Raw genomic sequence first — 13,151 nt, 5'->3', positions numbered from 1 at the left:
AGTTAATGTACACTAGATACATAGGCATAATAAAGCACTGCTGTAATATTCAATATGGTCGTTTACTGGCTTCATACGAATAAGTTAAGCGATTTGTTAGTAAAAACATTAATTTATTTAATTACATACACAAAGTCTTCCCAACTAATCAATTCTCTAGGAGGGCACTGCCAAAGTAAACATAACAACAGAATTGTGCTGAACTTATAGTGAGTGGCTAGTGCAAAGTCCATTTCCAGTAGCTTGTTGCAAGGAAAAAAGTCAGTCTTAGTGTTAAAATTGACCTTTATTTCATCACGCACGTGTCATCCAAGCAAAATTATACCATACAAAGGCATATTTAATTAATCTCTCGTCACAAAAAAAAAGATAGGAATATTTAAAGTGAAATGTGTACATAATGCCAATTTTCAGTGGCTTCTTACAGTAAACTGAAGAAGTTTATTACGAAATAACTTTTTTAGTAGCTAAAGACTCAGGAGTTGTTGCTACACAATGCCCGAGTGCTATATTTATTAATGTACAAAGAGCTCTTAAATTGTTCTGGGATTTGGTCAAGGGCACGTATCATGCTATTCACTACAGCCCAAATAATGAAGATTAAATCATAAATTTTAAAAGAGAAGAGTTGACTACTTCACAAATTAATATAAACCTTGCTATAGCAGTTGTACGTGTTTTGACGGGGAATTGCAGAAAATTGTTTGGTAATGAACACGGAAAAGCTGTCTTATTCTGATGTTGATGTGAAGTCAGTTGAGCCAGTGGTCGTGAACGATGGGCTGAGTTTTTCGCAGTTTGGCGTCGCAACTTTTGGTGGTGCAATTTTTCTGGCATGGCGGCCTGACCGTCAAGCAAGACGTTCATCATATGTACGTCAAAAAAATGCAGCAATATCATTTTATTTTATTTCATAAACAACATTCCTGTTCAGCGCCATGGAAATTCATGAAACGAATCCCTGACGGCTATAATCCAAAATACAGCCTACCCAGACTTTTTTTTTTAACTGGTAACTGTTGCCGTGTGTGTGCAGACACTGCCGGGAGTTGCCCAGGATCGTGGTAAGCAAACAACATGATGGTCCCTTACATTGAGCCGTGGCCAGTGCCCGCCGCGATATCCCAGACCAGTGGCATGGCCAGGATTTGTGTGTGGGGGGTGTTAAGGAACATGCCCCCCCCCGTATTAAAGCGGGGGGTCCGGGGATCCTCCCCCGGAAAAATTTGGATTTTAAGGTGTAAAATAGTGCTATTTTAGCAGTTTTCGGTACTTAAATTTAAATATTGTAATGGTAAAAATTTTATTAATTTTAATATGAAATTTGTTTGAGTGATGAATAAGAAATTAATTAAAGATTTGGTGCTGGGGGGGGGGGGGCTTGAACCCCTAAAAACCCCCCCTGGCTACGCCCCTGTCCCAGACATGTGCTGCCACGTGCCAGCGGAGCCGGGTGCTTGTTGCAGTGACGGTGATCCCCGAGCTGGCCCCGCCAGTGCACCACTCGCAGGAGGTGCCCTTCTACGCCAACCTCCGGATCGTCATCCCCATCATCGTGTCCCTGGCGTCCGTGCTCAGCCTCGTGGGGGTGGCCGCGTTCGTGTGGAGGAAACGTGAGTGTCGAGCTCACATGTGAAATTAAATTTACTTTTTAATTCAGGCTCAAGACATTTCATTATATTTAAATTTTGCATCTCAAAACTGTTTAATATTTTATTTATTTATTTATTTATTTATTAATATTGTAACATGCCCACCAACAGCCTGTGGGCTTTAGCGGTGGGCACGACACATATATACAAGGACAACATATAAACAATAGAAACAAACAAATAAAGTTTAAAATATAACTATTAAAAATAAACATCAAAATATAAAATGCATAAAAAGAAATACAATACATAGACAATATAATGAAATTACTAATTGCAGGCTTATGTAAAAAAAAAATACACTTTATAGCTACACTTTTACAGATTAAGATTATCAATTTTATTGAAATTAGAATGAGTCGAAAAGCTATTTTTTTTTTAATTTGCAATTTTATGTAAGAATTTGTATATGTGTTTATGTTTGATAGTTTTAAAGCGTAGCAAATATTGTGTATTTTTATTTAAATAACAAATATTTTTTTTTTCCCAATATTCCAAAAGAACACGGATTCATAATACTAAGGACAACTTTCATTAACAGTTGAGCCTACTTGGGCACACATATGGCGTGCAGAGCTTCAAGAGAAAACACTCAATTTGAAAACTGCTCAAGATATCAGAGTGGTGTCTGTTTTCAAAAAAGCATTTAATAATTTGCTGAGGCAGGATGAGTAGTTTTCTTTCTAAACTGTATTTTTAGACTAGTAAAATTGGTTGAAACGTAGTGGTATGTTTTCATAGGTATTTTGGACATGAACCACTTGACATAGATTCTTGAAAGTACTTAAAGGATTTTGCACTGCAGCTTTAGCTTTATTTCCCGGCGATATAATGTTATGGTTACCGCTTAAAGCTCATAGTTGCCATAAGCACAACGAGAAGATTGCATGCTAATCCACAACATTGCTATTGGAGGCGATGCCACGCCAGAAGCACCAGCAAGCACCTTACTAGGCGTGCCCCTTCATAAAAAGTTTCATTTTTTTTTTATTTTCATTCCATTAAAGAATAGCAGTATTGCACAATTCTACCAGTGCCCGGGTTTTTTTTAAACTGAAGGCTAGATTTAACGATTCCTGTTTCCTCATCCCGCACTGCATGCTGGCTGGAAGTGTGTCATGGTGCACGCTGTCCATGTGTCCAGGGCTGAGGAACGAGAGTGCGCACATGGGGGAGTCGCCCTCCGTGGCCCAGATGCAGAACCAGCACAACAGGGACCAGCAGTACCTGGCGGTGAGGTCCTCCGGCAGCCAGCAGCCGGCCCTCAGCGCCGACTCCAGCAGCTTCAAGACAGACTCCGCAGGTACTTCATGACAGGACGGTCGTTTTCATTTTAAAAAACTGACACGATCAGATGAACATCGTTTAAATATCAATAATATATGGACATTCACTTTTTTTGTAAATTTCTTTCAGTTACAAAATTAACATAAATATATTTTTTTTAAATTACTTTATTTTTATTTATTATAAAATCAATTTTTAAAAAATTTCTGTGTGCCTAACTAGTATGACAGAACAAATGGACAGAAATAAGTATTAAAAATTATTAGAGCAATTACAGAAATAAATACCGCAACTGTAATGACTGAGTTACGGATAACCGAGGTTCTACTGCATAAATATAAAATAAAGTAACTAGGACATTTATCCTGTACCGTTTTCAGTCAATTAGGAGATGTTGTATAATTATTTTATATATATATATATATATATATATATATTTGCTTAACATTTCATACTTAGTCAACAAAAATTAGTCTGCCCAGCCTGCGCCCCCTCTAACCCACCACCCGGGGCAGGCTGCCGCCCCTTTAGCCCCCTCCATATCCATCCCTGTATGTTGGTAAGGTAAAGGGCTGCGTGAATTACTGCAATCTGAAGTTGCACGTTTCGTGAGCATCACACTGAACCAGAGCGAGGAGATGCAATGGCAAGACGTTGGCCTGGGATTCAGGAGGAACCGGGTTCGAATCCCAATCCATCCATCCTCATTTTGGTTTCCCTCCCATGGTCTACCCCAAAAACCTCTTCAGCAAGGTTCCCACATTCTTACTCTTGGATCATTTCACTATTTTCCTTGTTTTCCATGTCCTACCACACATTTCTTCCTCTGTCTCATCAATCTAACTTGCAAGGTGCATACACAGGGAGGGAAGATGAAGTGGGTTATATCCTTCCCCCTCCCTCCTGTATCCCTAATCAATCTATCACTCCCAGTAAAAAATTAGATAATTTTAAAGTAAAAGTAGTTCTATCACCTCCCCCCCCCCCCCCAAAAAAAAAAACATGCCAAATGAAGTTCTGCGTACGCTACTAATGTAAGTAACAATTTAATGCATTACAACATTTTGTTAAAGCACTTTTAATATATTTTATGTTGCATATATCTAAAGAATAACTTTACCTATTTTGTACTTTATGTGATATACTGATATCTTAATAACCAGCACCACCCTCTCTATTGCAGGATTATCTGCAAGAGTATGCTGTGTGAAGTTACTACTGCAAGCAAGAATGTTCCTAGACTTATTGCTGACACAACGTGTTTGTAACATGGTAGGATGACATATCCAACTCAGCTACGATCAGTGTGTGTACATGTATGTACATCACTGGTATTTTTTATATCACTAACAACTTGGACTGTTGACTACAATGATGCACTAACATTAACCATTTAATTAATAAGTTTGCACATTTCCTTATTTTCAGCATTTGCATCCTACCCAACTATTAACCTGCTTTGCTTGCCTTTCAGACGACTTACCACCACCACCTCCAGTCAGTGTAATTTTGTTGTTATGTGTTTTTATTTTAAACTATTTAAAAGGCTACATTGTTAATTGGAAAAACATACAACCAGTATTTTGGACTAAAGGATCTATGTTTAGAAGTAAAACACTAAAAAGACACTTCCGAAGGAACCAAGATATTAATGCTTGTCGGCATGCTGACAAGTCAAAAGGATGAATATGTTGTATCACTTAACTGTGTTATAGACCACTCACAAAGTTGCGTAGACTCATTACACAGGTGGCACTACCAAATGGGAGCTTTTGAAGAGTAGCAACTGCAGCAACATGTGTATCATTTCTATTTTCATAAAGTCTTAAAAGGTGCTTAGGTTGGACATGTGGAGATACCGGTTTCGTGGGGACTAAAGTTAGGGCCGGGTGAAGTAGTATGGTGCGAAATGTTTTGCAGACTACATCGAGGATATCTGCCCCTACGCGACGTTCCAGCTGTCGAAGCCTGCGTACAGCGAGAGCACATACAGCGGCAACGTGTACAGCGGGCCTTATCACTCGGTGAGGGGTTCCTTTGTGTACCATGACCCTAAACCCTCAGAAGCTGAAAGCTACAAGTTCCGACACGTGAGTGCACTTTTAAACATTTCAGTGATGAGGTTCAACAGCACCGTGTGTAGGAACCTCTGCAAGTTTGCTAACATGTTAAGTTATAGCTTACGGATATGTATTACATGTTGTACATATGTCTGTAGAATGACTAGGAGCATTTAAGTACAGACTAATGTTGCTTCCGAATACTTTCTTATTGGACCCTTTAGCTTAAAGGGTCCGTGAAAAGTGTATCTAAAAGGATGTATGCAATTTTTATTAACCTTCCTTATAGTTGCAAGCATCCTTAAAGAAATGCTGCTGCAGCCTTTCGTTAAAGGATGGGTCGCTCACATCCTTTCTGCATCCTTGTTGCCTTTGAGGGGTAAGTGGCCCTATCTTTTAGGAAAAATGTAACAGCCAATTGCTGTCTATACCTTTTATTGTTTATTTATTACTACCAAATGATTAACTTAAACGTTTGAAAATTGAAAATTGCCTGAAAATAAGAGTGTGGAAAAATGTGTGGACATAAACTAATGACTATCGAAAAAGTATTCCTTTATGATACACTGGGTTGTAAGAGCGTTAAAAGAATTTGGATATCCTTTTACAGCAATTTTATTACTGAATGCAGCCTTGAAATTAAAATATTCTTTGGTTAAGTCTGCTTCTGTAAAGGACATATCATTACTATTCGGAAACAGCATCAAATGATTTTGTCAAAGTGTTTCTCTGCCCTGTGAACACTCAGAGTTTTAAATCCCATTTGAAAATTCAAAGTATTGTATTTGTACAAAATAATTCATTTTAATTTAATATACCATAGTTACCTGAATAATTATTGCCATAGTTTTAAATTGAACACTAAGCATGTTCATAACACGCAATACATTTTTAATTATTGAATCTTCGTATTTTATTTTTTAAGGGTCTCTGAAATATTTGGACAGCATTTTCATTTCTTTACATCCTAGACGTAGCCCTAACATTTAACAATACCCAAAGTAACGCGCGTCACATCAAGGGGGAACACGTCTCTGCTGATTTTTAGATCTTTCATTTCATCACTCCCCTTCCCCCCTCCCACTAATTAACCCAAAAATAAATTTGTAAGTATTTACAAAAGTAAGTAAAATTAAATAAACAAAGTGTGTGATATGAATTATAACACAAATTAATATTGATTACAATGCTGTGCTACTTTAAACCTTTAGGTTGATACTGAAGAGGAGAGATGGGGAAATAAGGGTTAGCCATGGCACTATTAGTAAGGGAAGTAGGTGTAAGCACGCATATTTTCATCTACGCATGATGTCAGCGCCGTGCTCCAGCCCACTGCACATATCTAAAAACATTTAAAATACATACCTACGAACCTTTGGAATTAAATGATGATGTATGTCACACTGTTTGTTACGTGTAGATGAGACCTCTATAATTACAGCGGGCTATGAACCATGTTTGGTACAGACTCTGTGCTCACGTCACAAGTAGTCATACCAAATGGGGGTTTGGAACGCATGGCCTCCTTCGTACAAGCATGACGCCATAGTGATCAGAGCCCCTAAGAACACATTGTGTGCATACCCTCGTTCAGTTTCATCTTAGTACTACAGTCTGTTAAAAGCTGACTATTACCCTAAGGAGCCCACCCAGTTCGGGGTGTGTCTGTGTCAGCGAGGCGGGATCATAAGCACGACGCTCGCTGGTGCTTCTAGCGCGGTATCGCCTCTAAGCGCAGGGCTCTGAATTGGCGCACAGTCTTGTTGTGCATAGGACAACTATGAGATTTAAGCAGCAACCATAACATTATATGGCAGAGAAATGAAGATAAAGGTGTAATGCAAGTCCCTTTAAGTGCTTTCAAGAATCTGTGCCGGCTTCAAGCCATTTTTACTCTTATAAAAATACAGTTTAAAAACTTAATCCGGAAACCAAACTATTTATCAGCCCTCAGTGAATTCTTAAATGCTTTTCTTAAACAGACCCCCAGTGGTTTTCAATTTGCATTGTTTTTCCTGAAGCTCTGCACACCCTATGTATGCCCGGTAAGGCAGGGACTTTAAGTGTCGTGTTTCAGATTGATTAAAATAATCATCAGCAGTGTTTTTTTATGCTTTTACAATATTTGCTTTGTAAGAAAATATTCTCGTAGCCTACATAATGTACACAGAATGGTTTTGGGGCTTGAAAGATTTAGAAGAAACAATTGTCCCTTCCCCCCCCCCCCCAACCCAATTGCTCACAGCACCCATACCCAAAATGCTATTCAAATATTTTCTTTGAATTTACTTGGGTTATTTATGTCCATATAAAATATACTATCTATGATACCTGAACTTGGTTACGTATTATATAGTACTCCTACTATGAGTAATAATTGTTGGTCAAACAAATAATTTTTTTTTTTACTTGCTAATAACTTAGGTAATACTGTATTTTTGAATAGTTAGAACAGTAGTAAGTGCATGGTTGTTGTGAATTAATGGTTTTCTTTAAACATTTTACTGATTACTCTAGGAATCCAAAATTATTGTGTTTGCAGCAACACAAAGAACCAGAATACACGAAAGTAAGAAGAAAAGGCGGAGGGAAGCTGAGAGATCCTCACTCGGAAAGCCAAGGTACATTTGCTTGAATGTATTTTGTTTACAAAATATTTGTTAACACAATGTATGGCGAGCCAAGGTAAAATTCTATAAAATCCAAGTATTTTATGTAGCATAAAAATTTGCACAAAATTTGGATATAATTTTTGTCAAAATTATCATTTGTGGGAAAATTTCAAGCTCAGCGAGCCATGCGCGTTTTAGCTTCGAGTCGAGGAAGCAAAAAACCGGGAATGGCTGCTGACTCCGCCCGAACTCTGTTTCAGAGTCGGACAACCTTGGCAGCACAGATTCCGAGGTTAAGAAGATTCTAACTCTGCACCTGCCTATTTCAGAGTACGACACACTGGGCAGTGATTCCGAGGGGGAAATCCCGGGCGGGCAGGTGGCGGCAAGCCAAGAGCTAGTCTCCTTCAGACACAGAATGGCCCGCGGTGAGTTGGCAAAGCACATCAGTCTCGAATGTCGTCTGTTTCCAAGATATTGTAGTAGTGTTTCCTACCCGAATGCTTGAACTACTGTTGCATGTAAGTCACGAAAGCTTGTATCATTCCATCAATGGGCTCCCAACACTTTTCTCTATGTCGTTTAATGATAACATAAGAGTAAAATTTTTCAAGCAAAGTCACCTGCATAATGGCATTACACTGAAATCTCATTACAACATACCTGATGAGCTATTTGCACTTCCATGTCTTTTTTTTTAGGACAATTTCTATGTATGTTCCACTTATAAGATTTCATTTTGTATTATGTATGAATTTTTTTTGCCAGAAGCATAATTAAATTTATACATCATATACTACATGCATAATAATGCAGAATTGAACAAATCTATTCATACATAATTTAATTTGTTAGTAATACATATATCACATATAATATATAATTTAATACACATAATTAAATTATATATAAATAAACATGTATAATATACATAATTAAATTTTTTGTCTCACTAATCGCATAGCTGTCACTCACCACAGTTCATGTTTGTGGTTCTCACAGCTGGGTAATTCATATGAAATAGCTTCTATTATTTCATGTTCAAAATATTTCTCCCAAAAATCTGCAATTAGAAAGGAACCTATCTGGCTGGTCTCGCACACCAATATAAATATTTTCATTTTCTCATCATAGTTTTATTTAAGACTAAAACTGGAATTTTTACACAACACCTCTCTTGCATTTGTTGTTCTCTCATAAATATTTCAACATATAGTCACCAAGTGTAATATAATGGGTGTAAAAATCATGCATGTGATAATAATTCTGAGACTATCGTTACTTTTTACATCCACTATATTACACTCGGTGAACAGTGAATATTTGTGGAAAATATTTGTTACAGAACAATAAATATAGTGTTAAAATTTCAGTTTAAGTCTTTAAATAATAGTAAAGATGAGAAAATGAAAAATCAACATTGCGTATGAGACCTAGCTAGCTTTTAAAGTAAGAATTCATTTGCAGTGAGTATTATGAGGTTTCACTGTAGGACTATTAAAAGTTACAGATGCAAAGCAACTTTTACAAAACTTATTTTATTTACTGCAGCCTTATCTGAGAACATGTAAAAAGGAGTTCCATTATTGAGGATTACATACTCTGCGGAACAAAGTATGGTTAATTTGCTAGTGCATAATTGACAATGGTTCTGAATGTACACCAGTTTAATAAATTTAATAAAGAGGCTAAACAAAACTGACTGACTTCTATAATTATTAAAACATTTAAAATTTTGCACTTAGTTAAAAGTTTGTCCTTTTTTTTTTGATGCTGCAACAACAGCACTTCAAAATTCATGTTAATACAACTCTAATGCACTGCTATTCACACACCTGCAGTTCTATTTGCTTGGCTTATTTGACATTTTTTATTTTCTATCAAAATGTTTAAATGCTTGAAACTACTATCAATGTTAAGGCACGTACACTAACAGGGTTAAAAATCACTACCAAAGTTACATAAATAATTACAAAAAAAAACTCACATGCTATTTCAGTGTTTATAACAGAGGTGTAAAAAAATACTATGATGTGTTGTGCAAAAAAAATAATTTCAAAAAATTGCCTTTCTCAAATTCACCAGTCACTTTATTGTCCCAAATCTAAAAATGTTTTTGTGTCAGTATACTTGCCTTTCTGCTGCACAATATAATATTATGTTCTATAGTAAATTAATAATCCAATAGGCATAGAACCAGGTAATTTGTTTAATTACTTATTTGGTGGTACATATGTTAATTTTTGAGTGAGCAGTTTTCAGCACTCTTTATTCATAACTACCATCTGAAATGCAACAAAAATTTTTCCATTTTGTATTAAAGAACTCCACAACATGGAGCCATTAAAATTTCTGCCTTGCTATGGACTTTCCAAATATTTACCTGAAAAGCAGATGAAATTGGCAGACATTATTTCAGTACCAGATATACCTAAGCAGAAAAAAAATATGTGCAGAAAATATTTGTCTGCCATTTTACAGTTTAATAGTTCTAGCAGTACGCTGAAACATCCTTACATGAATAAAATTGTTTGCAGCATTTTTTCCACAACTCAACAAAGGTAAATCATAACCTAATAATGATTATTACCAAAAACTTTCTCTCACAAATGAATGAAATATTCCAGAGGTTGGTAAAAGTGGAGTGGAGGAATCGAGCTCGTCCTCCGAGGAGACCCCTTCTGGAGCGAGGAAGCCATTTCCATCCAGAAAGTCAAAAAGTAAGGGTCAGATGATGGGGAAAAAGCAAGTTCGCAGCAGCAGCGGTTATTCGAGCCACACTGAGGAAACCACATTCAGGTAAGTAAGTACTTCGCTTAATAATGCCCTTCTTGTAGCTCTCTGTGATCATTGTTTTTCACAGCTTATGTACCAATGCTATTACAAGGTAAAACATACAGTGTATAATATAGAGTGTCCATGAAAGAATGTCCCAGTTTCAACGGTATATTATATAACAGTTTAATTTAGACTATTTACAACCAATTATATATCAAATTGAAGGTAAACTAACCTACTCTTTCTTACAAATGTTCAATATGTGCACCTTTAGTTATACGGCATACATCCAACCTACATTCCAATTGTTCCCACACTTGGGTTAACAAGTCTGGAATAATGGAAGCAATAGCCTCTTCAATTCTGAGTCTTCAACTGTGGCAAATCATTAGGTAGCGGAATGTAGAGACAATCTTTTATAAAGCTCCAAAGACAAAAAAAATTGCACGGTGTAATGTCAGGTGATCGTGGAGGCCAGCGAAAAAAGAGCTTTGTCGTCTCGACCATTACGACCAATCTAACAGTCAGGGACTTTGAGGTTCAGCCACTCGTACAAAGAGATTCCAATGGGGAGTGGCTCCATCCTGTTGCCAAATAAAGTTTACAAGTTCACCCTCTATTAATTGTGGAAAGAACCATTCTTTTGTGCTGCAAGCGAGAAAACAACAAAGCAGTATTTGCACTTACCTAAAACAATTGAGTTACTCTGTAATTGTGACCTCAAACCAAAACTTTACAACGCTTACAGTTGACACTATTAAAATTTATAATTGGGACATTATTTTATGGACATACAGTAGTAGCTTGATGGTTCTGAGGGGTAGTATTGAAAGAACCTTATTTCAACTGCTAATATTTTCAATACTGAGGGGTTAAGGTTGTTTGGTGGTGGCAGGTTGTACAATTAGGATCAAGAACCGAAACCATGGCTAGGGGTTGTTTTCAGACAGATGAAAATAAAAACAGTTTGGATGACAAAAAAGGCCAACATATGGTTGGAAAAAAAGCCAAGGAAAGAGATCAGGCAAGCTGTAGTGCGATGTCCCAGATATGCTGGCTGTGTGGCACCTGCATGCCTATAGCACGTCTCACCCTTAGATTACAGTGTGTTTTAATCGGCATTTAATTTCTCTTTCCAATGCACAATTTCTGCCATTAGCACTGGCCTTGTTTCCGTGAGCTCTGATGCCAGGTATAAACGAGAGAGCAAAAACATCATAGACACAATGATTTAAAGTAATAAAGCAATTTTTTAATGCATCTATCAAACTGTATTTTGTAAAGTAAAATTTTAAATCAGAATTTCAGAAATACATTTCATGTAGTATGTATTTCATCAAGAGTATCATCTGATAATAATTTTTTTATATTTCTGAGGAGTTTGATTACAACTGTTTTTATAACATTTAATATTAAAAATGTTTGCACTTTTGAGCATAGTGCATAATTTTATTTGAATGCCTTATCAATACAATAGTGACCGACTTCTACAAATAGTTTCTCCTGTGAAATAAAAATTGGTGTTTAGCGTTGAATTAATTTATTTTGTCAGAATGACTACAAACTGTGAGAATACTGTCAATTTACTCTAATTATGGTCTCAAAAATCAACAAAAATATGTATACATTTTTAAAATAATAATATTTAAACTTATTCTAACTAAATGTGGTACCGTACACAAAATGAGATTTTTAATGTAAACAAGCTGGGAAGTTAATTTGGCAACAGTGTTTGTCATTTACTCTGTACTGCAATCTAAGTGTGAGACAGACTGATCGATGGCTTTCAAACATGAACCGAGAGAAGTTATGAGGGCGGGAAGACCCAGAGACAAACAGTAGCGTCATAACCTGGCCAGCACCTGCGTTTCCCCAAGCTAGAGACGGAAGCTGCATTAGCTACAGTGCATTCCAGCTAATATACACTACTTAGACTTCACTTCTGACAGTCACTGCATTAAACTATTGCACTAAATTTAATTTAAACGTAGCATGGCGTAAGCCTGCTTCACTAGCAAGGTATTAAAAAAAATGTAATTTAACATTTTAAATAGTGATGATCTAATCAAATATTCAAATACCATAAAACCTTTAATATTCAAAAGATTTATTGTTTAAGGAAAAAGATTTAAAGAAAAAAATTTGAGAAAAAGTGATTCAGAAATTAAAACTTTAGCACATGTGCAATTGACGAGGACTGTTTTGACACAAAAAGAAATTGTGAACATCCTAAACATGTGAATTATGACTTTTATATTTTGATATAGTTTGGATCTGAGGCACTCTTAAGAGGATATGACCCATAAAAAATGTTTGATAGCTTCTTGCCTGCAAGAAAGCACTTGACAAGAATTCACATTATTCTGGTCAGCTGGAAATCACTATAGTCGATTTTCAGAGGACAGGTTTCATTGCTTAGGATAAAACGCATACCAGTTACACTCACACAAGAACACTGATAGAGCTGTACAAAGTAATGTAGATGCATAAAAAAGATTGGTTCACATAGTGCAGCTATGCTCACTTATTTACTATGTAAGGGGAAAAAATTCCCTAATTAGTTGCACCGTAACCAGGTAGTGGTTCTATCCACAACTGCCTCGAATATTCCTTTAATCTGTGCCTATAACTTACACGGTCAGATAAAACAGTACATAAGTGCATCTATGAGGGATATGAACTAAGTGACAATTCTGATGGAAACAGAGGTGGTTAGAGGCCCATGTCAAAAACATTTTCTGTTATTGCTCAGTAGGTACCTG

At 36.5% G+C, this 13,151-nt stretch overlaps 1 protein-coding gene across 1 annotated transcript in view; it reads left to right on the top strand.

Annotated features, from left to right (window-relative positions):
• Nucleotides 1-13,151, top strand: part of LOC134533403 (cell adhesion molecule Dscam2) — a 104,851-nt gene that overhangs the window by 85,171 nt on the left and 6,529 nt on the right. Inside the window, exons 29-34 of the mRNA XM_063370925.1 lie at nt 1,467-1,613; nt 2,797-2,955; nt 4,860-5,029; nt 7,542-7,620; nt 7,872-8,039; nt 10,239-10,410. Of these exons, the coding sequence (XP_063226995.1) occupies nt 1,467-1,613; nt 2,797-2,955; nt 4,860-5,029; nt 7,542-7,620; nt 7,872-8,039; nt 10,239-10,410 (895 nt within the window). The remainder of the gene's footprint in view (nt 1-1,466; nt 1,614-2,796; nt 2,956-4,859; nt 5,030-7,541; nt 7,621-7,871; nt 8,040-10,238; nt 10,411-13,151) is intronic.

The sequence above is a fragment of the Bacillus rossius genome, chromosome 6 (assembly GCF_032445375.1).
Source record: "Bacillus rossius redtenbacheri isolate Brsri chromosome 6, Brsri_v3, whole genome shotgun sequence".
Lineage (NCBI taxonomy): Eukaryota > Metazoa > Arthropoda > Insecta > Phasmatodea > Bacillidae > Bacillus > Bacillus rossius.
The sequence above is the reverse complement of the archived record's forward strand: the minus strand, read 5'-3'. Positions and strand labels throughout refer to the sequence as shown.